General features: G+C 42.2%; 1 protein-coding gene across 1 annotated transcript in view; it reads right to left on the bottom strand.

Moving 5' to 3' along the window:
- GLE1 (GLE1 RNA export mediator) overlaps positions 1-23,448 on the bottom strand; it is a 1,828,321-nt gene that overhangs the window by 803,410 nt on the left and 1,001,463 nt on the right. The window contains exon 9 of the mRNA XM_044058440.1: positions 20,217-20,286. Coding sequence (XP_043914375.1) covers positions 20,217-20,286 — 70 coding nt within the window. The remainder of the gene's footprint in view (positions 1-20,216; positions 20,287-23,448) is intronic.

The following is a 23,448-nucleotide window of genomic DNA, read 5'->3' as shown; positions in this document are numbered from 1 at the left end:
TGCTGGTAGGGCTGACCAGAGAAATGATCTCTGTCACCCTGCTGTTGCGGACCCCCTCTGCCATGAGGGCGGCGTCTTCCATTATAACCCCCTCCTCTGCCCCAGAGGGGTTTTCACCATGTGTGTCCTGAAAGGCTCCTTGGGCTTTTTGGAACCACATCTTCCCTCCCCTTTGGCCCTTGGGAATAAGGCCGAGAAGGGGTGGAAAAACGGACTCCTACGGTAGAGAGTCTTTCCCTCTTGCTCACACCAGGTCAAGGTTTCCTTTACTTTAGGCACAACGAGAGATGAGCCGTCAAACGGGGTATTCACAAATGAAGACTTGAAAGGCTCCACGAAGGAAGAGAGGAGCATCCAGGAATGTCTACGAAGGGCAACTCCTGTACCTGCTGCCCTACTCGTGCCATCAGCTGCATATGATACGAGACGCATGGACGAGTTTACAATTGAATTTAGGGTAGCAAGCTGGGTGGCAACTTTGTCGGAAGCACCTGCAGCTACTGTACCCTGAAGAGAATCTCCTAACTCCTTAAGGAGATCTCTCTGCAGTCTGGTAAAATGGGTCAAATAATTCAGTGATCTAAGTGCAAAAGTCGCTGAACTAAACATGCGTTTCCCATCTCTCTCCATAATCCTAGATTCTCTGTTAGGAGGATGGATAGACGAGGACGTCTCAGACATTTCCTTTTTGGTTGCTGCCGCCACCACCATGGCATCAATAGAGACTCCCTTGGTCAAAAAGGACTTGTCTACGGGCGGGCAGAAATGAACTTGTTAGGCCTCCTAGGGCAGGTTCCATGAATTCCGGTGACTCCCACGCCCTACGAGAGACCAGGTCCATAAGCTCATCATAGGGCGGAGACACCCAAGAGGTGGAAGGTTGAGAACCGAAAGCCTTCAGGAGAACTGACTCATCCTCAGTAGGGTTTTTGGAATGCCAATCACCCCTCTGCCTAAGGATCTCAAGTATCTCTGCAAAGGAGATATCCTCAGAGGGGGATCAGGGGGACCCTTCTGACTCATCTAAGTCAGTGTCAGATGTCAAAGCCTCCTGTGGGAAGTCCAGGTGCCTCCTCTTGCACACACTCTTTCTGGGAACCTCCTCAGCAGGAACGTCCAGTTAAGTCTTAGAAGAGCAGTGAGCGCCCAGTAGAGCTACCCGAGGCTCAGGGTCTCTATGCTTGGAGCAGATGGAAACAGAAGTGGACACAGGTGCCTTAGGGGAAGAAGAGACCAATCCTAACATCGAGGAAGTCTTAGGAGGCAATACTCACCTCATGGCTTCAGAGGCATCTCATCTCCGATGGGAAGGAGTCTAAGGACCCGAAGAAACCTCAAGCCCCTCTCGCACTGAGACCGTGGGCTCCGAGCCTGAGGTAGGAGCCGAGCTCATTCGAGCCAAAGCCCCGAGAGGAAGACTACCCTCCCCGGACCCGACAGGAGAATGTCGGCTCCTAGAGTCCCCGGTCGGTGCCGAGGACGCCCGAGCAGATTTAACAGACAACACTGGAACTGGTGACACCTCCAAGGGCTCTTCGATTATCAGGTCAGCCTCCTCCAGCTATGACTCTGAGAAGCAGCAGTCAATTCTGGGGTAATGGTCTTCGGTTCCGACGCTAGGGTTGGAGCCGATAGCAATTTAGCTAGGCCTGGTGCCCTTAACAGCTTCTGTACCAGTCGGTCCATGTCCAGATCAGAAAGACTAAGAGGACCTAGACGAGTGCACCAACGGTGCAGATTGGAGAATAGGAGACGATGGCAACTCTGACACCGGCTCCAGAACAGTGGACCGGATCCGAGAAGAAGGGAGACACGACTCCGAGAACCGTGGAGCTGATGACCCGGCATCCTCAATTTTCGATTTTTTTACGGCTTTTGAGTCTCCTGAGGATTGGGAAGAACGAGAGGACTTACTGGCCCCATCCTGGTCACTCAACACCTCGACAAAAGGATGTTTTAGTAAACCCCTGTCCACTAATTTCCTCTTCCTTTCTAATGTAACCCTGGAAGAAAAAGATTGACACATGTGGCATGACTCATGCAAGTGAAGAGCTCCTAGACAGTATACACACTGCACATGAGTATCGGACATCTTTTGTCCGCAGTCTGGGCATTTTCTGAACCCAGACTTTGGATGCTTTTGTTTTTCCTCAGACCTGTCCAATAACCAAAAACCACTATCCACAATAACGAAGCGAAAGGCTATTTAGTAGTGATAGGAACACAACCACCAAAAACACTGAAACATTGGCCCAAATGAAAAGGGGGCCAAAAATTAGCTAAATAGTATTAAGCACTCAAACTAATACTAAAACTCTAATCTAACTACCAGTACACACTACTACTAGAAGTAGGCCAACACGAGGCCACTATGAAAAACACACCAAATATAGTATTAACAGGGAAGGGAGCTATAAAAATTATCCTAACAAGTGCACTGTAAGTATATATATTTCTAATAAAAGAAAAGACAGAAAACTTGAGATTTTTTGAATAATCTATGAAGATTTAGGCTTGAGCAAGCTGGAACCATCGAGATCCGTGCCACGGCAAACTAGATCTGAGGTAATACCAGCAGTGCATTATGGGATAAGGGGCTGGGTCTCAAGCAAACCTTGAGCTTGCTAACGGCTGTGTCAGAGCCGAGGGATTGGCTTCGAACCCATCAGTGAAGAATGAACAGCGAGATTGAACAACTTCACATTCTGTAAATTTGAAATTAGGAATTTTTTGAGGTCACCTTCTAGTATCCCTGGGGAATACAACCTCAGTGGGTATGCTCAAGCCTTATTAAGTGAAATAATACGGAACAAACAGATCAGGATTATGAAGCCTGACAAGGGTGGGGGCTTAGTGGTTACGGATACAAATGACTATCCAAATGTTAGGTGTGCTGTATTCTGATTCATACGAGGCGGCACTGGTTAACCAGATGACTATAGCTTACAAGAATATAGACTTAACTCTAGAAGAAATGCTGTGTAACCACCAGATTACTAGGGAAGAATTTAATTTTGTTTTGGTCCACAGTCCTAAGACCCTCCCCCACCATATCTAGCATTCCCAAAAATATATAAAAACCTCATCAACCCCGCTATGCATCCAACAGTGGATTCTAAAGCTTCAAAGACTTTTTGTTTAGCTAATTATTGTTGTACAAAGGGCATTTTTCGGAGCATCCCACATTTACTTAAAGACTCATGGGATTTTTTATCCAGAATTTCAAATTAATTATTTAGTGAGGAATTAAAATTTGTTACTAATGAGGTTCAAGATTTATATTCCATGATTCCTCAAGATATAGAGATTAACTGGTTTTATCAATATCTTTGTTTTTATACCGATGTGGATAATGCCAAAGCCAATGTTCTTAGGACTTTTATAACTATAGTCTTGGAGAACAACTTTTTGATATTTCAGAGCCAGTTGTTTAGACAGAAGACTGGCGTGGCAATGGAGGCAGTTTGTGCCCAAGTTCGCTAATGCACTTTCATTTTGGGAGATGAACTTTGTTGTTAATTCTGTATTTAAGGAATTTTTTTTTTTTTTTTTTTTTTATGGCCGCTTCCTTAAGGATATGGTGTTTTTTGGAAGGAAGGTAAGGATAGACTGGATGAATTTGACTACTTGCATACAACGACCAATTTCTTTAAGCTTCAAGATGGACGTTCAGGGTGAATCTGTAAATTTTTTGGATTTAAGGAATCTTAAATCAGGCTTAACAGGGAAAGGAAATGTTTAGATTCAACTATTTAGCTTAAGCCTACTTACTCTAATTCTTTTTTCCACTTGAGAGTAGTGCACAAGAAAGTCTCTGGTAAAATGACACTGCAAGATTAGCCAGGATGATAACGGATGAAATGGAATTTTCTCTTGAATGTGATAAGTTAAGGTGTGTTTAGTATTGGGGGGTATCTGGAATCTTTCTTGATGAATATTTTTAATAAAGTAAGAGAAAAAAGAAGGGCCAGGCATTTTATGCCCCTGTTGGGATGTGGAGCTGAAGCCCCACATAAACATGTACAAGAGGTTTCTAATCCCCAGGCTTTTAACAAAGCATTTATTTTACTATTCAATGCTGATTTCTTTGACCTTAGAGATCTATAATTCAGAGGAACTGAAAACTTTTTTGTGGTGGACCAACAGTATTTGGAGATTGTAGGTGAAACGCCTGTTATTGTAAACCAAAAAGATTTATATTTTAAAACTCTATTAGAATACCCTGTTAAAGCAAGCAGTGAGGGTAGGACAGTTAGATGTGGTCATGGTGTGCAGTGTTCATATATTGTGGAAGGGTCTGCCTTTCTGGTTGAGGGTGAGATTAGATTGCATAAAATATTTTATTGGGGGTAAGTAAAGGAGTGGTGTGTATATGTATATATATATATATATATATATATATATATATATATATATATATATATGACTTTATGCAAAATATGCAGTGCATTTTACATTGGTAAGACTAAGCTCGGTCTGAGGAAGAGAATTTATCAACACCTTTATGATATAAAGAGGAAGGAGGACTGTAATGCTTTGTACAAACATCTGGAACAAAACCCAAGCCACAGTTTCAAATTTACTGTTATCGATCAAACTTGTTTGGTGCAAAGGGGTGGACCAGTTGATGAATTTTTGGAATTCCAGGAGTTTAAGTGGCAGTTGAGAATGAACGCCACTAAATATCCTGGTTTGAATGACGTCACCTCTTAGTCAAGCTTTTTAAAATTTAGATTTGTATACTTTATTTCTTAAAATTTGAAAAAAAAATGTTTAAATTGTAATTTGTATACTTTATTAATGGAAATTTTATGTATGTATTATACCATTTATTATAGCAAATATTTATGGTGTTTTAAGGCAATGCTTTACTATTTTATTAATTCAGTACTTCAGCTCAACTACTTTTGCAAGTGGAAAGAATTAATTTGTTGCCATGGTTATTGTTGTTAATGTAATGATTTAGGGAGGAGTTATAAGTATATACAAGGCATGTGTTTTTTTTTTATTCTGAAGAAGTCTATGAAACTAAGAACGAAAGCGCCCAATAAATTTATAAGTGAAAGTCAGCTCCAAGGTCTTTGCCTTCATAAGTGACAGCTTATTAAACTTCCAAGCCTCTCAAAATCCAGATGACACCTAGGCCCACTCTGAGCTGTACACAAAAGCACTGTATAACCACATTCATAGCTGCAAGGAGGAGGCAATACCCGGTCCAAGTCAACCCTGTGATTACTGGTAAAAATAACCCACCCTGGTGGACCCCTAGCATAAACAGGATACTCAACAAAATGAAAATAAATCCTCTCTAAAGTTAAGAAACACACAAAACGGTTCAAAAAGACAGTCAGTCTAAACAACAAATTAGAGAGCTGGTCAAGTCTGCCAAAGCAAACTATAAGGCAAAGATAGCTCACCAGGTGGTAGATAACCATAAAGCTTTTTTTTTTTAATTATGACCATAACCTCAAGGAAAAACACTCAGCAATGTGCAGTTAATCATGGACGGCAACACTTATACCCGGCCTGAAGCTATAGCAGACATACCGGCACACAAGTTCAGGTCAAGCTTCTCCCTCCTATCACCTCCTACCACACTCAAAGTAATACCTGCAACCATCCCCCTACCAGTCATTATGAGGGAACAGGTCTTCACAGTGCTCACTAAAGCCAAACACACAACCTCCATGGGTCCCAATAACATTCCAGGATGCCTCTTAAATAGCTTAAAACAGAATCTATCAGGGGTCTCAGTAGAAATGGTCTTTAACCACAACCTCCGGACAGTCTTTGTCCCAGAGGAATGCAACAGTCGTCCCTCTGCACAAGGGGGGCCCAGCAAATGACTCAGTGAACTACAGACTTATAAGGTTAAATTGTCTCATCTGCAAGGCCATGGAGAGAATTATCATGGACCTGATCAAGAATGACATAGGAACTCTCCAAACAGTGGACCAAACCCAATTTGGGTTTGTCAAAGGGAGGTCTTGTCTGCTCACTCTGGTGGACACCTTTGAGAAAGTCACCAGGGCCACAGATGTGGGTAAAATGGTGCACACCATTTATCTAGACCTGGGCAAAGCTATCAACACAATGCCTCACTCAGGGATCACAGATAAACTGAGTTACACATAAACCCTTACATTACCAGATGGATAGCCAACTGGTTCAATGACAGGACACATGCTGTCCGGACAGGTGAATTCACATCCAATAAGAAACCTGTTAATAGTGGTGTCCTACAAGGCTCAGTGTTGGGACTCCTCCTGTTTGGTGTACATTTCTGAAGTGAAGACCAATGTTGAGGACCTCTGGCTCACCAAGTTTGCCGACCATAAGCTGGGAGCAATCACCGAATCCCCTAAAGTCCAGTTGTGTAAAACCTTACCATAACAGTAGATGTACTTCCCTTCACTGCTGCAGTATTCGTTTCTAAAGGAAGCCCCTGCCAAGAGTAGCCCAACATCTGGACAGTATACCAAAGTAGGTTTTAGAGGATGTTGTACACCAAACTTATGCTACCCACTAATAGCATAGGGCATAAAGGTGACGTACAGACATACATACCTCAGAATTGAATATCCCCAGGAGGAAGAGTCCAATGAGAAAAGCATCCAGAAGGAAAAAAGAAAAGGAGTAGAGAAAAAAGGGGGAGGATGGAGGGAGTGAATACTGCAACAGTGAAGGGAAGGACATCTACTGTTATGGTAAGATTTTACACAACTGTACTATGGCCTTACACATCACAGTTGTAGTATTCTTTACTAAAAGGGAGAGTAGAAAAGCTCAAGAGGAAACTTGGGAAGAGGAAGGCCCAGCAGAGCCCAAAAGAAACCCATGCAGGATAGCACTGGCAAAGCCAGCTCTTTCCCTGTAAACCACATCCAGCATGTAATGTTTAGTAAAGGTATGGATTAAAGTCCAAGTAGCTGCTTCTAGGATAGAACTGGTATTCAATCTTTTGACAAAAGCACCAGAGGAAGTCACAGACCTAGTAGAACAAGTATGTATGAAAGGAGAAATGCTTTTCCCGTGAAAGGAATAACAAAAATAAATGGTCTTAGAGATCCGTGAAGAAATGTTTTGCTTAGAAAGAGCCATACCTAGAGATGTGATATAAAAAGAAAAAAAGTCGCTCAGACTTGTGAATGCCCTTAGCCTTATCCAAATAATACCTGAGCTGTCTATTCAAGTCCAAGGAGTGAAGAACCTTCTCAATGGCAGACTGCACAGAAGGGCACAAATTGGGCAAATTAATAGATTAAGTGACAATTCATTATTAACCACACTGAGCATAAAAGAAGGATTAGTATCAAGAGACACCCTGTCCCTATGAAAAACTAATAAAAGAGACAGCCATAAGGCCCTGAAGCTCAGACACACATCTGTCAGGGCGAAAAGAGCAGTCTTCCATGTACAATACACCAAGGAAGCTCAGGTTGCAGGCTCAAAGGGAGCTTGGTTCCACTTTTCAATAACAAAATTAAGCTTCCAGAAAGAGGAATAGGCTTCATGGCTACCTAATATGAAGGACACCTTTAAGAAACTGATCTCAAACCTAGAGGCTAAAGGAGGAGTCAAAGGCAGACAGGCAGAAATAGCTAAAAGGTGAGCATTAACAAATTAAGAATATGTCAAACCCAGAATGCATAAGTTAACAGAACCAGAGGAACCACCATAGAAAGTGGATACTGGTTATGAGCTAGGTATGAGACAGAATCTCTCTTCTGTTTGGACAAACCAGACTTCCTGGTAGTGGGATTCCTGACCTCCTGCAGGACCACATCCTGAGGAAAAAAAAAGGTGCCTAAAAGGAATCAAAATCCTATCACCACCATTATCAGATGATGAGTGGACAAGTTAGGATGGATGACAGATCCCCTTGTCTTATGTGAGTAGGTCTGCCCTGTGAGTTAACTTGTGGTGCTTGTCCTTGACTAAGTGCAGAACAGGAGGGATCCAATGCTGTCTGGGACAAAAAGGAGTCACCAAGATTTTGGGAGATTCTTGGTCCATCTTTAACAGGATCCTCATTAGAGGGGGATGGAGGGAAGGCAGAGACAAACACCCCCTGCCAAATAAAAGAAGGGCATCTACCTTCCATGTCAGAGGACAAGGGACACTGGAGCACAGAAGAGGAAGCTGTTCAGAGGGGAGGCAAAAAGATCTAACAAGAGTACCCCACTGGTGGACAATGTCCAGAAACACATCTCTCTGAAGCATCCACTCATGAGTCTGTTACGGACCTGCTCAGGAAGCCAGCAACAAGGTTCTGTTATGAAGGAATATACACGGCTTGCAGAGTCACCTTGTACTGGACAAAGCCTGATCCCAAACCTGAAAAGCTGGTCTGCACAGGAGGTAAGACCATGCCCCCCCACCCCCCGCTTGCTGATGTACCACATCACTGTGGTATTGTCTGTAAAGATTCTGGAAGGCAGTAGAAGAAACAGTGTGTGGAAGGCCTGAAGAACAAGGAGAGCTCTCATCACTGATGTTAATATGGTCCATCCTCTGACAAAGGGACCATGGGCCCTGAACCTTTAGAGGACCAAAAGAACACCCCCCCCCCATCCCTGCATCTGAGGCATCTGAAGAAAGTTCCTGAGAGGGGACTGGGTTGACAGAAAGCTGATGAATCCACGACTAAAACTCTAGCCTGAGGCATGGAAGAACAGGAACTTCAAAGTCCAAAGGATGAGAATGTTGAAGCCAGACTGACTTTAGGAACCACTGCAGCTTTCTCATATGGAGCCTGGCTAGAGGAAGTATAGGAATGGTGGAATCCATGTAACCGAGAGCCCATAGAAACTCCCTCGTTGTAACGAAGACCTGAGGAAAAAAGATTGAAAAAAGGCAATTAAGAGTCACAGCCTTGGAAGGTGGCAGGCATGCCAGCATAGGAAAGGTCTGGAAACTGCACCGAAGAAAAACAATCCTGGGGAGGAGTCAGGAAGGATTTCAGGAAATTGACTGTAAATGCTAGGCCTTGCAAGAGGCAAACAGCATAGTGGAGGTGTTTAATCAGGGTCTCTGGAGAGAAAGCCTGAAAGAACAGTTTATCCGGTTAAGGAAAGATTTGCATTCCTCTCATCCTGCAAAAGGAAATCACAGGAGAGAAGCATTTGGTGAAGACCCTTACGGTAGTAGACAGGCCAAATGGCAAAGCAGATAACTGAAAATGCAAGGAAGAAACAGAGATATTTCATGAAACAGGAATTGAGTAGGGATCTGAATATATGCATCCTTGAGATCCAGAGAGACTAGGAAACCTGAAATAGAAGATGAGAGTATCTGAAGAGAAAGCATTCAAAAAGGAGCAACCTTCAGAAAGGTGATGAGCCGAGAAAGATCCAGAATGGAAACATTAAGGAATAAAACCACTTCCCCCTTTGAGGAGTAGAAACCGCTTGGATGCTGACCTGAGACAATGGAGGAATGCCAAAAAGGATGAAGAGAATTCCACACTATGTAATACCCCTGACGAATGATGGACAAATCCCAAGAAACCTGACTGATCCTTAACCAACTGTGAAGAATCCGGGAAAGATGAAGAGATAAAGGAACAGTACAGTTGTGTACACTTACCATAAATGTAGATGTTCGGGTATATTCACTGTTGCAGTCATTACATTTGGGTAATCTGCTGGCAGGCTGCCCTCAGTCAGCCTGATTAACAAAGTCTTGGGTCCTGCATCTGTTGCTGTCCCTTCTTTCATGACGTCATGTCGTCAGGGGTATAAAACATGCAGCTGATACCATTACATCAGTTTTTCTTGCCCCAGATGTCAGGTGCCTCCCCAAATGGGGAGCAAAATACACACACACACACACACACACACACACACACACACACACACACACAGATATATATATATATATATATATATATATATATATATATGGTTCCACTTCATATCATCGAATTATCATTTCATCGAATTTCAAATCATCGAGCCCTAATCGTCTAAAACTCATTTCGTCGAAAACTCATATCATCAAATCTCAAATCATTGAAAAGTATAAAGCAACTACAAATAACATGCCAGACACTGTTTACTATGTTTTTGCAGGGGGCAAGAACCCCTGCACGCCCCCACACCCCCCATAATTAAATATACCAACTCCAAGGTCGCACTACAGTGGGGTTAGGAAATTACCCTTTTCCCCCCAGTGTAGTGTGACCTTGGAGTTGGTATATTTATTCTGAGGGTGAGGAAGAATCCCCATGGGGGTGCAGGGGGCATAAATGTAGTAAAAACTTTGTGGAATGTTACTTGTAGTTGCTTTATAGTTTTCAACGATTTGAGATTCGATGATACAAGTTTTCGACTATTTGGTCTCAATGATTTGAAATTCGATGAAATGATAATTTGATATGAAGTGGAACTGTATATATATATATATATATATACATATATATAATTAGAAACACAAAAATATACCTCCAAACAAAAGCAAATACATCAAAAAAGCTTTTAAGCATAGTAAAAGAAAGAAGAGGTATAGTAAAAGAAAAACAGGGGGCTGGAGGGAGGGTAACCAGGACTGCAACAGTGAATACACTCGAACATCTACATTTATGGTAAGTGTACAAAACTGTACTATGTTCGTGTTTCACTGCTGCAGTCATTACATTTGGGTAGATTCCCAAAGCTAAGGTTGGGAGGATGGATTTATACAGCATTAGGAACAGCTATAAGGCCCTGCAAAACAGCAGTGGCAAAGCCAGCTCAGGATTTAGAGAAAATTGGTAAGTGATAATGCTTAGTGAAAGTATGAAATGAACTCCAGGTAGCAGCTTCTAGAATATCCTTGGTAGGAACACCTCTGAGAAAGGCTGCTGAAGTAGATGCAGCCCTGGTGGAATGAGATCTGATCCCCTGGGGGATAGGTTTTCCATGGTGCTTATAATAGAAATGAATACAATGGCTTAACCATTTAGAAATAGTTTGCTTTGAAACAGCCTTCCCCTCTGCCCCTGCAGCAAATGCTACCAGCAGTTGTTCAAATTTTCTTTGAGATTTAGTCCTGTCCAAGTATAATCTAAGTTGTCTGTGTACATCCAATAAATACAGAATCCGCTCTCCCTTGTTCTGTGGATTGGGAAAGAAAGTTGGCAAATTAATGGACTGATTAAGAGCCACACTGGATACCACCTTGGGCATGAAAGATGGATTGGTCCCAAGTGACACCCTGACTCTGCATGAAATATGATGAAAGGTTCCACTGCCATAAGGGCCTGCAATTCAGATATCCTTCTAACTGAAGTGATTGCTAAAAGGAAGGCTGTTTTCCAGGAAAGAAATTTTAAGTCTACAGTTGCAGCTGGCTCGAAAGGAGGTAGAGTGAGTTTCTCCAATACAAAGTTAAGGTCCCAGGCAGGGGTTGGAGCTTTTCTGGGTGGTCAAGTTTTTGGCCCCTCTGAGGCACTGCTTTAGAAGAGGATGAGAGAAGGGGGGGGGGTCTGTGTTGTAATGAGCTGAAATGGCTGAGGCATGGATTTTTATGGAAGAAAAAGACAGGCACTCGTGTAGCATCTCAGTTAAGTATTGCAAAATCTGAGGTAAATTGGGCACTGCTGTGCTCATCCCTTGAGACTGATTCCAGGCACAGAATCTTTTCCATTTGTCGGCATGAGATTTTCTAGTACTAGGTCCATCACAGGTTTGCTGAGGGATCCTAAGGGGGAACTTAAATGATTAGCCAAGTTGAAAGATTCAATGTTTGGAGGTGAGGGTGCAGAACTTGGTTCTCCTGCTGAGACAGTAAGGAAGGTGTTGGAGGTAGGTGCCATGGAGAAATGTGTGACACACTGCGCAGGAGTGGGTACCAGTGTTGGCGAGGCCAGTCCGGAGCAATCAAAATAATTTTTGGTTTGTCCTGTTTGACTTTTAGTAGAACGTTTGAGAGCAAAGGGGGAAAGGCATAGACTGATAGGTTTTTCCAGCTGAAGGACAGTATCCACTTTCCAGGCTTTTTTGTGATGGGTTCTTGTGCAAAATTGGTCCAACTGGTAGTTCTGGGGTGAGGTAAAAATATCTATGTCTTGGCTCCCCCATTTGCGTGTCAACATGTTGAAAATCCATGGTTCCAGTTTCCATTCGTGAGGGTCCATGAGATTTCTGCTTAGTTCGTCTGCCAGAACATTCTGCTTTCCTGGCAGGAACTGAGCTTGTAGTTGTACTTGGCAGCTCAAGGCCGTGTTCCACAATGCCATGGCTAGTCTGCAGAGGGGATAGGAATGTGTACCCCACTGCTTGTTTATGTACCACATAACCGTGGTGTTGTCTGTATCAGTAATTGTCCTGGATTAAGGTAGTCATTGAAGGCTGTCAGTGCATTCTGTACAGCTAGTATTTCTTTTTGATTGATATGAAGGTGCATTTGTTTTGGGCTCCATTTGCCCTGAATGCACTTCCCTGCCAGATGAGCCCCCCATGCACAGTCTGATGAGTCTGTAGTTAGGGTCTGGGCAGCAGGGGTAGTGTGACTGGCAGTCCCCTTGTTTTGGTGGTAGGCCTCTGCCCACCATAGGAACTCTAGGCGCAGGTAAGGTATGATAGGAATCGTAGTTTCCAGGCTGTGACAATGTTGACTCCATAAACTTAAGTACCAATGACGTTTCCTCATATACAGTCTTGAATATGGAATTAGAAGAATGCAGGAGGCCATGAACTCCAAGGCTTGCAGTATTTGCCTTGCAGAGAACAGGGTTTTTGTGGCCACCTGTTTTAAGTAAGTCACCAAATGAATTTGCTTTTCTGGTGTAAGGAAAGTCATCTGGGCAGTTGTATTCAAGCTTGCACCCAGGAATGTAATCTTTTGAGAGGGTACCAGTTGAGATTTCTTTTCGTTTATGGTTTACCCTAGACACGTTAGAACTCTTTACAAACGCCAGATGTTTTAGAAGAACGGCCTGGTTTTCTGCCTGAATTAGAAAATCGTCCAGGTAAGAATACATTTGAATATTTCTTTGCCTGCAAAATGCAATTACTGGAGCCAGGCACTTTGCAAATACCCTGGGCGAAGTAGACAAGCCAAACGGCAGTGCAGAGAACTTGATAATGCATGCAGCCTGCTTTGAAGCGTAGGAATCTTCTGCAATATTCCCTGATTGGGATATGCAGGTTAAGTCTCTTAAGTTGAGAGTTGCCAACCAGGCATCCTTGCCTAGCATAGGAAGTAACTGGTGAAGAGTCAGCATCTTGAATTTTGGAATGTCCAAGAAGGTGTTTAGACAGGTCCAGAATTGGACGCCATGATTTGTCTTTTCTGTGTACCAAGAAAAATCTGGAATAGAAACCTTGTCCCTTTTCCTCTTCTGGTACTAGTTGAATAGCCCCCATGTTTAGGGGGGAAAGTACTTGTTTCTGAGCCTCTGCCCACTGATTTGGGGGCAGGTCTGGCCACCCGTTTGGAGATGGCAGCGTGTGGAAATGAAATCTGTATCCCTGGGACACTATATTTAAAACCCATTTGTCCTGGATTATAAGTTGTCAGTTTCTTGAATGAAGAGCCAGTTCCCCCCCCCAAAGGGGCAGCTAAGAGAAAAGTGCTTGGTAACTTCAAAGGGAAGTCAATGAGACTGTTTACCATAGGGTGGTGCCTTGCTGTTTACAGATTTGAAAGTGGAAGCACCCCATTGCTGAGTTCTGAAAGTCCCTAGGGACTGAAACCTGGTGCTTTTGGAATGTCTAGGTTTGACCAAAGTGGCTCTGGAGGGAGTTGGAAAGGACCAGTTCTTAGTATGCCAATGCCTACTAAATCTAGGATGTTGCACTTGTAAGAAATTTTTAACAGTTTGCATAGATTTAGCTTTATCTTCCATCTTTTTTAGAACGTCTTCAGCCTTATTGCCAAATAGGTGGACCTGCTGTAAAGGAGCATCCAAAAGTTTTGCTTTAACATGATCAGGCAGAGAGTGCTCCTTAAGCCAAGCATGCCTTCTAAGTACAGAAATTAACAGCAGCCCTACAAGAGGCCTCTAAAGAATCAAAACCACATTGCAAAGTATGTTTGCAAACTTGCTAAGGTTGCAGAAGTATAAACCTTTTTATCCAATCTAGCTAGTGCCCTGGAGTCTCTATCAGGAGGAGTAGGATTTTTTGCAGTAGAAGCCTTAATGCCCTTGGGCCCCTGAGAAACGGTTTTAGGGTCCACAACAGGATTTTTGAAAAGAAATTTGTGGAACTCAGGAACCCTGTAGTACCTGTCTGGTTTTCTAGGGGCTGGAGGTAAGGAATCAGGAGCCATACTGGACTCCGAAAACACATCAACAATATCGAGTACAGGAGGTATAGCCAAAGGCCTACGCTGAGGAAGAAGGAGGAAATCCCTAAGCCTCTTTTTGGATTCAGAGAAATCTTGACTTTCCCAATGGAAATGCTCGCTTAAGGTATTTAAAGTTTCCCCAAAAGAGAAATCCTCAGGCGGAGAAGCAGAGGGAATGGAATCCACTGCATCAGAGTCCTCATAAGTCGGTATGGACAAATCCAGATCATTAGAAGAGTCAGACGAAACAGAGATCTGTTCAGAAGATTCATAGTCACATTCAGTCCTAGGCATCTTGGAGGGGGAGGGTTGACTACCCCTGATTAGAGTAATTAAATCTTCAGCCATTTTGATCATTTGTTTTTTAGGCATAGGGGCCTGAACATGTGGCCTGGGCATAGTTTTCTTAGACACAGATCGAGATTTAGGCCTTAGCACTAAAGTTGGGGTCGGTTAATATGCAAGTCTGTAGGCCTGAATACACTCTCAGAAGCCGGTGCCTGCTCAGCGGCTCTGGACCCATCCAAGGTAGAGACATCCGCGGGTTCCATATGTGAAGTATCCGCCACATACCGGACTCCGAATGGGTCTCAGTAGAGGCCTGCGAATCAGAAGTAGCGGGTATCAGGGGCTGCGAAAGCACCTCACTGAGTACCGGCCAACTGGTGACTGGCTTAAGAGAAACGTCGTTGGCAGTTTTGGACCTCAATGGCCTCTCTCAGCCTTTTTCTTTGCATTTTTTTGGTATTCCGGTAGTCGGATGGCTAATCGACTTCATTTCTGGATAATTACACCAAGAACCGAAATATTTTGAAGCAAAAATATACAGACAACGGATAGTGTGCAGATTAAATGAAGAACAAAACCGACAGGCAAGGTACGTTGTGGTCAGGGCCTAGGCAAGGAATACAGTACAAATGAAAATCCTTATGAGGTATTTGCTTCCCACAAGTAATACAATTATTAACTTTTACGGACATCGGTAAGGAGCAAGAAAAGTTTCTAGCGGGTACTTAGCTTTTAGTTGAATCCTTCGGTTATGAAACTCGAAAACGAAAATTTCAGGAGTCGGCCGACCGGCACTTGCGAACTGCTTCTGCTTCAGGCACCGCGCGGCAAGGAAGACTGATGTAATGGTGTCGGCTGCATGTTTTATACCCCTGACGACCTGATGTCATGGAAGAAGGGACAGCAACCGACGCAGGACCCAAGACTTTGTTAATCAGGCCAACTGAGGGCAATCTGCCAGCAGATTACCCAAATGTAATGAGTGCAACAGTGAAACACGAACATCTGACTTAGGCAGGAGGGAAGAAGGTTGTCATACCGGATCTGGCTTGTCTGGAAAAGTAGGCTTATGAGTAGTAGGAGTCCAAGTAGACTTAGAAGGAGCACGTCTATAACCCTTTTTACCTTTGAGAGTAGAATGAGACTGTCTACGGACTAAGGCAGGCTTGGAAGGATAATTCCTCTGAAATTTAGGAACAGGGGAAACAAACATGTTTACATTTCTGCAAAGTCTTACCCTTCCCCTGCAACATCTTAAAAAGTTCAGCAGCTGTAGAACCAAGAGAGACTTTTCTTGTCAAGAGGAACATCCATCAGTTTCACACTTAACCCATTCCCTCCAGTACAACTCTTTGGAGTGTATACCTTTAACTCCTAGTGGGTGTGGCCTGAGCCTTTAAAAATTAAGTTATCACCTTACAATTCTAATAAATACTCATTGACAGAGGTCAAATATCAATACAATTGTGTTTGCCACCATGTATGCTACAAAATAAAATATTCTGATACCTTGTATGTAGCATGGTTTTGGAATTTTTAATGCAAGTATGAACAAGTAATATTGGACGCCTAGAGGAGTAGTAGGAGGTAACTGCAGATGCACCTGGAGGTGCCACTCGGATTGTCCTTGTCAGAAGTAATTAATTTAGTGGAAAGCAACAGTTTAGGTTTGTCAGAAGGAAACAGACAACTGAGGGATAAGCAGAAGGGCATTTGTAAAGAAACTTGCAATCATCAGGTACCTTACAAAACCTACCATGTTTTCTTAGGTGCTAGGGCTGGGATTCAGAAACCTGAGAAGCTGCTGAAAAAGTATCCAACAAAGCAGTAAGGACAGGAGGAACAGCAGAGGGCTTAAGAAACTCCCTTCTAGAGGAGTTCATAATACCTCTTCTGGATGTCAGAAACCTGGATACATTCCCATTTAAAGAATTCCATCATATGAGAGATAGTATCTGGAAAGGAAAATTCTTCAAAGGGAGAATCTGGACTAATAGAATCCTCCTCCTCAGAAACAATCTAATGGGGAAGGAATCTGAGAGGAATAAGTCAAAGATTATTCTCCAGAGTACAATTCATTATCAGAAGAGTCCGTCTCCCTAGGCGTCTTAACAGGAGTAGATGACGGTGGAGGGGGCACGAACACAAACTTCCTGGGGAGGCTTCAAGACCCTGAATGCATTAAACAACCCTTGTGTGAAATCATGCAATTCACGCTGAGGGTCTAAGAGCAAGGGCAACATGTTTTGTTTTCTGTTTCTTTTTCAAACAGATGTCAGCCCAAAAGATCCTAGGAGGTTTGGACTCTTGTCAACACTCAATCAGCATAGTGGGAATCTCCTCCCTATCAAGAATCTGTGGAACACCCCTCGGAACTTTGAATATGCTCAGCGACAGTTCCCCTTCAACATCTGTAACAGACATTTGCACAGCCTCATAGGACTTGCGAGAAGCCGGATCCATGCTGGCCTCTGAAATGGTTGCAGCAAAGGAATCCGGGCAATATGCCAGACTTTCACCAGCCTTAAGAGAGAAGTCCAGGCGAGGAAGTACAGTAACTTAATCAAACCTAATTTTTTTGGTAATTGTCTTCGCATATGCCTGACCCTTGGGCAGGGATGATATAGTCATCACACCTTGTGCCAACAACTTAAGATGTTAGTTCTTTAGGTAGATGGACATGGAGGAGAGACCACCAAGAACTGTCTTGGGGACAAATGCTTGACAAATTGGGCACAACATATATTCCTGAGAAGCACCTAAGCAAAACAAACACTGATCGCGATGGTCCTTATGGGGAACTGGTCTCCCACACTGACATTTTCCTTTTCTGGATGACATGTAACCTTGCAACAAAGAAAAAAGACAAGATAAGAAAGGCCCAACAGGACATCTATCTGAAAATGGCTTGGTAACAAAAAGGAGCATTCAGACCGATCGAAGATGGTGTTCGGACTGGTGGTAAAGAAGTTCTGAGGTATTTACTTCTGTACATCACCTTCATGCCCCATGCAGTGAGGGGTAAGATTACTTCTTTGAAAACCTAAGGCCTTTGGTATACTGGACGGATGTTGGGCTACCCTTGACAAGGGATCCCTTTGTAAAGAATACTACAACAGTGATATGAAAAGACATCAATGTCAAACAGACCTAAGAATGACAATCATCTGGTGCCAAACCATGGTTTAAGACTAAATGATTAAAAAAGCATAATCATGCCCTTAGGTAAATTAGATCTTTGCACAGTTTAATATTGATAGCACACCCCTAAAAGTAGTCCCAGTGGTGAGTGACCTAGGAACAGAGACAGTAATCTAAACTTTGACCAGAGGGTAGCTACGGTAGTGAGGAAATCCTTCTGTGTAGCTCAACTTGTAAGTAAAGGCATGGCATCAAGTTCAAAGGTGGTCATATTGCCATTGCACTAGGCCATCATCAGGCCCATAAATCAAGTACAATATTCCCTTCTGCATGTACCTAAACAGGCACTTATACTAACTAGAGTGACCCCAGAGATTTCTCTCTAAAAAAGTTATAAAGCGCAAGGCGCACATAGAATAATGGCCCTATCCCTTTACTCCATCTCATATTGCTTAATGAGAAGGAACTTGTGCGTGACTTACAAGACATTTACTGATCTAAACCTGATGAAAATGTTACATATTCACAAGAAAAATTATATGAAGATTACGCGTTCCATGGACCTGAACCTCATTTGTGACTAACGGAACTGGCCAAAGAAACACATTCGTAGTATCTCAAAAGTTACCTCGTGTGGAATAAACTTCCCATCTTTGTAAAACAAACTCAGTCCCTCGCACTCTTCAAAAAGAATTTGGATAAATGGATGGGGAAACAAATTCACTCTTGAGGTACTGCCCATGTCCCTTGTGGACAGAGGCAGTCTGTCAAAGGGCACCAACACCTAAGACCTACTACACTGGTACTACCCCATCCCATATCTGGGGAATTAATTTATAATGTTCTCATATCCTAGGTATTACTGGCTAGGCTTGTAAAGGCTCCTGTGCCATTAGCCTAGCAATCACCTTTGAACTGGTCTGATAAGATCCTGGCCCAGTAAGTTTGGTCCTATCCCTCCTGTTGAGCATAATATTCAAAGCTAATAAGATATGCCTCAAGATCCTTCTCCAGGGTAAAGTGGCCCTGTCCTTGGGGTAAGCCAATGAATTAGCCACTGCAACCATCCCTTAACCTGCAGTTGCTGTGGACCACACTAATATACCATGGTTATGTCTTGGCACAAAGATTCACACACAGATACTGTATAAAAAAAAAAAAAAAAAAAAAAAAAAAAAAAATTCCAAGCACACATACCTCTCTCTGGGAAACTGCAATCATGTTAATAATAAAAGGTACAGTCTCAGAACTTTCACATTAATGGATAAAGCCAACATTCTTGCTGCAGTGGAAGATTAAAGCAGCAGACACACTAGTCATGTAAAAATATACATTTATTATATGTAAAAGTAACATGCATGCACTTCCAAGCAAAATAAGTTCTATGGTTTAAAGATACTTTTTAAAAGTACATCAAATAGTTTTATTTTGGTCTTAAGCTGGTGGGAACACAGTCTCTCCTTTCTCTCGGTAGGTTACCTTGAATTCCTCTGGCAAGAAAAATTTCCAGCTCTTTCTTTCAGGTCTTCCTTCAGAGGTTGATTCTCTCTCACACAGTAGCTGCTCTGAATATAAAGCCCCCTTCCACAAAGGGCAAATGTTCTCAAAGTTGAGCTTAATGCAACCCTCTTTTTCCATTACATTCAACAGCTCAAACAAACATGCTCCTACCAATACAGCCAAGTATATGTCTGTTCTTTTGAGTCAAGTACATCTTAATATAATACTCATTTAATAAAGCATTATAATTTAAAATGAACTCTGTACACACTCCTACAATATACAAGGTGCCCAAAAAATAAAAAAAAAATTAATAACTGAAGAAAACTCATGCAGAAACAAGAAAATGGAAACTATACAAAGACCATAACAGATTAGGACTGAACCCTGACAACCACTATACCAGTCTGTTACCTACTTTACCAAGCCATACCTGTCAGCTACACTTGTCTTACTTAAGAAAATGGAATGGCTGCCACCCTGTTCCATATCTAAGAAATCATAGAAAAAGTGGTGAATAGATGGTACACAAACGCAATCAAATGTAAAGGAAAAAGTGAAAATAAGCATAGGTGAAATGTAAAGTGAATCAACACAGGAAAAGGTATAACAATTTCAGATACCAACTACAAGATGAAACAGGACGACATTTTAACACTTGATATGGGCTCTTGTATAACTTCTACCTAATCTTGTGAAACCCAAAAAGCTGCATAAGAATGTTAATAAACTGTGTGTGTACTACCTACTTGGCTAGGAAAGAAAAATAAGGGTGAGATCATGCAGTGCTGCTGGAACTGTTGAGTATCAACTCTAGGAATGAAAACAAACCAAAGAGAAGCATTGTCACTCAAGTATACTCAAGGGATGGATGTTGATTTTGCTGCAGATTCTATGCTATACATACATGTATCTTAAAACAGTGAATCAAGGCACTAAACAGGAAAATGTCAGAAAATAACTGCTGAATACAACACACAATAACTTAATAATGAATATTCAAAAATGTCTACCTGAAACACCAGAGATTTGGTTAACAGACATCACAGCTACCTTCTGCAGCTCAGTCCTCGTTTTCTTTTCCTAGAAGCAAACAAAGTAAATTTAACTCGAGATCAATTTTACTGACATGATTTCTAACCCAAAAGAATCTATACAGCTTAGAAGGATAAAAAAGCTAAAACTAATTTAAAAGATCAAGCACAACTAATATTTTATGTTTTCGTAGCAGAAAGTATTCTGAGAACTAAGCCAACACGAGGGTGGAGAGGAAGGAGATTCTCCCGATAGGCATTGCTGCAATTAGGGGTACAGAGAATAAGCAAGAGGGGGCTGGAATTTACTGGAGAAAACTGGCAAATGACCAAGGTATTGGGAACAAATAATTAGAGAAGGAAAGGTAATAGAATGGGAACAGGCTAAGAATTCATTTCAATTGCTATAGATTGCCTTCCCTATCAAGGACTGATGAGAGTATAAGCAAGACAAAAAAGTGGGATACTAAGCAAAACACCCAGCAGTGATACAGTACTGACAGAGTTTTTAGTTGCACCTAAAACAGAAATTGCTGTTAAAAAAAGGATAATTAGCAGGGCATATAAAATATTGCATGATAACTACAAGAATTAATCAGAAGAGATTAGAAAGGATTGTGAAGACAGACTGGATATGCAATTCAAAAAGACACAATGGGGATGTATGTATGGCTTCCAAACATGCAACAAATTCTAGATGATTTAGGATCTTTGCTTGTAGACTGCAAATAATCTTTCCTCAGACAGACTGCAAATGCTGGAGGTGTGATGGGAAGAAAAATAAGTTATGTACTCACCATAACGTTCCATCTGAGTAGTTGGACTTCATTTGTCATCAACCTGTGGATGTCAGATCCGGACTGGATAAGAGACGGCAGCTTCAGCAGCATCTGATCTGAGTTCCAAGCTCCTCCCCTTATCCATAATACCCCTCCATCTCCTTCCTTCCCTCAGATCGAGTTTGCTATACTCCTAGCAGTAACCCAATCCTAAAAAACCTTCATTAACAAAGATTAACAAGAGAGCCACAAAGCGCTCTCTCCTGTCTGCTAATGCAGAAAATATAATGAGAAGATCAGGGGGAAGGAGGGAGGGACAGCTGATGACAAATGAAGACCAACTACTCAGATGGAACGCTATGGTGAGTACATAACTTCTTTATCTGAAGTAGTTAACTTCATTTGACCAGCAACCTGTGGATCAGAGTCTACAACTATCAAAACCGTGGGTGGCCCTCATGGAAGGATATTTCAGAGCACCGCGGAGCCAAAGGATGCTCCCCCCCGGAAGTCATGTCCAATTTAGAATGAAAGATGAAGGTGTGAGATGAGGACCAAGTAGCTGCCGAACCATCATCTAAGGACACTCTAAGGGACCAAAACCTATTCCACAATACCTGAGGAATGCCAAGTCCCTTTTATCACGGCTACACAGGTAAAAATCACACTGTCCAAAGCCAAGAATACAGCTTCCATGGGACCTGATAATATCCCTGGCTGTGTTCTACATGAATAACAAAGTGAACTGGCACCACACCTGAGTACCCAGTTAAATCACAGCCTCACTTCAGGCTTTGTTCCTACCAAATGGTGCACTGCTATGGTCATCCTACTCCACAAAGGGGGAGTGACTACAGACCCTGGAAACTACTGCCCCATTAGCCTGATGAGTCTGATATATAAGGCTATGGAGCACATCATCATGGACATTTCAAATAAGGACAGAGGGAATCTCCAAACTCTGGACCCAACGCAGTTTGGGTTTGTGAAAGGTAAATCATGCCTGCTCATCCTGATAGACTTCTTCGAGTGTCACCAGAGGTGTGGATGAGGGCAAGGTTGTTCATTCAGCCTACCTAGATTGTGCCAAGGCATTCAACACCATCCCTCACTCAGGAATCATAGACAGACTCACTAAACAAGGCACAACCCCCTAAGTCATAAGATGGGTTGCCAACTGGCTCACTGATAGAACCCACACTATGATGGTAGCGGACTCCAAATCCGACTACTGACCTGTTTTAAGTTGTGTCCCACAGGGATCGGTCCTAGGACCTCTCGTGTTTGGCATCTACTTCTCTGAAGTTCAAGCAAACAGAAAAGGACTCTGGCTGACCAAGTTCGCAGTTGATTGCAAACTGGGAGCCATTACTGATTCTCCAAATGATGTAGACATTCTAACAAAAAGACTCACTGAAACAGACTGGTGCCAGAACCATGGCCTTAAGCTCAATGCCAAAAAGTGCACTGGCATTCCCTTTGGGAAAAATTTGGTGCCCATGAACTACCACATAGGCGGTTGCCCAGTAGTGAACTAAACAACAAAGGTGTGATAACAGACCTAGGGATACAGGTTGACAGCAACTGCTCCTTTGATAACTACACTGCCACTGTAGTCAGAAAGTCATTCTATGCAGTACATCTCATTACAAAAGGTTTGTCATCCAGGCAAAAAAGAGGTCATAATCCCTCTCTACTCATCCATCATTAGACCTATTATATTATACAATGAAGAAAATGTAGCTTTATTGCTGAAGGCTCTGAATATAAATGTAAAAATGTAGTAGGAAAAAATCCTCGGTTCTACCACAGCAGTAAAAATGTTAAAAACAAACTTTATCTTCAGTAAAAACAACAAAAACAAGAGCACAGTAAAATTCCCTGATAAGCGCTTTCAGCTTACTAGCCTTCATCAGATCATGTCTTAGCTGTGCTCACCCTGAATTTAAAGAAAGAATAAACCAATCAATGTTCCTGACACAGTTATAACCAATGAAAAATTCATTGGTTTGCATACAGCATATCACCTATGTCTTGCTGTGAGCCAATTACTGTATCTCAAGGTATCAAATGTCTGATATCTTAGTGACAGAACTATGCAATAGCAACGAAGTTAATGAGTTGCATACAGCATAAATCCTGCTTCTTGTTATAGCCATCATATTTATGCCTTCAAATATCCAATCTACAATTTTCTTGTCCTGTAGCTATCCAACAGCATTGAAGGGGCTGAATTCCTTTGGTTGCCACAACATATTGTTATTCAGTTCATTCAACAACAGGCAGTAATTCACAGAAGCAAGTAGCACATATGATGCAGTTTTATAAGTGTAATACCATTGGTGCTCTTGCATATAAGTTGTTATTATGTACATATTAATACATACAAATATATATATATAAACATACATATATATCTATATATATATATA

This window comes from Protopterus annectens, chromosome 16.part0 (genome assembly GCF_019279795.1).
Source record: "Protopterus annectens isolate FY-2018-M chromosome 16.part0, PAN1.0, whole genome shotgun sequence".
NCBI classification, from domain to species: Eukaryota; Metazoa; Chordata; order Ceratodontiformes; family Protopteridae; genus Protopterus; species Protopterus annectens.
Note: the sequence above shows the minus strand (reverse complement) of the source record. Positions and strands in the feature narration are given on the sequence as shown.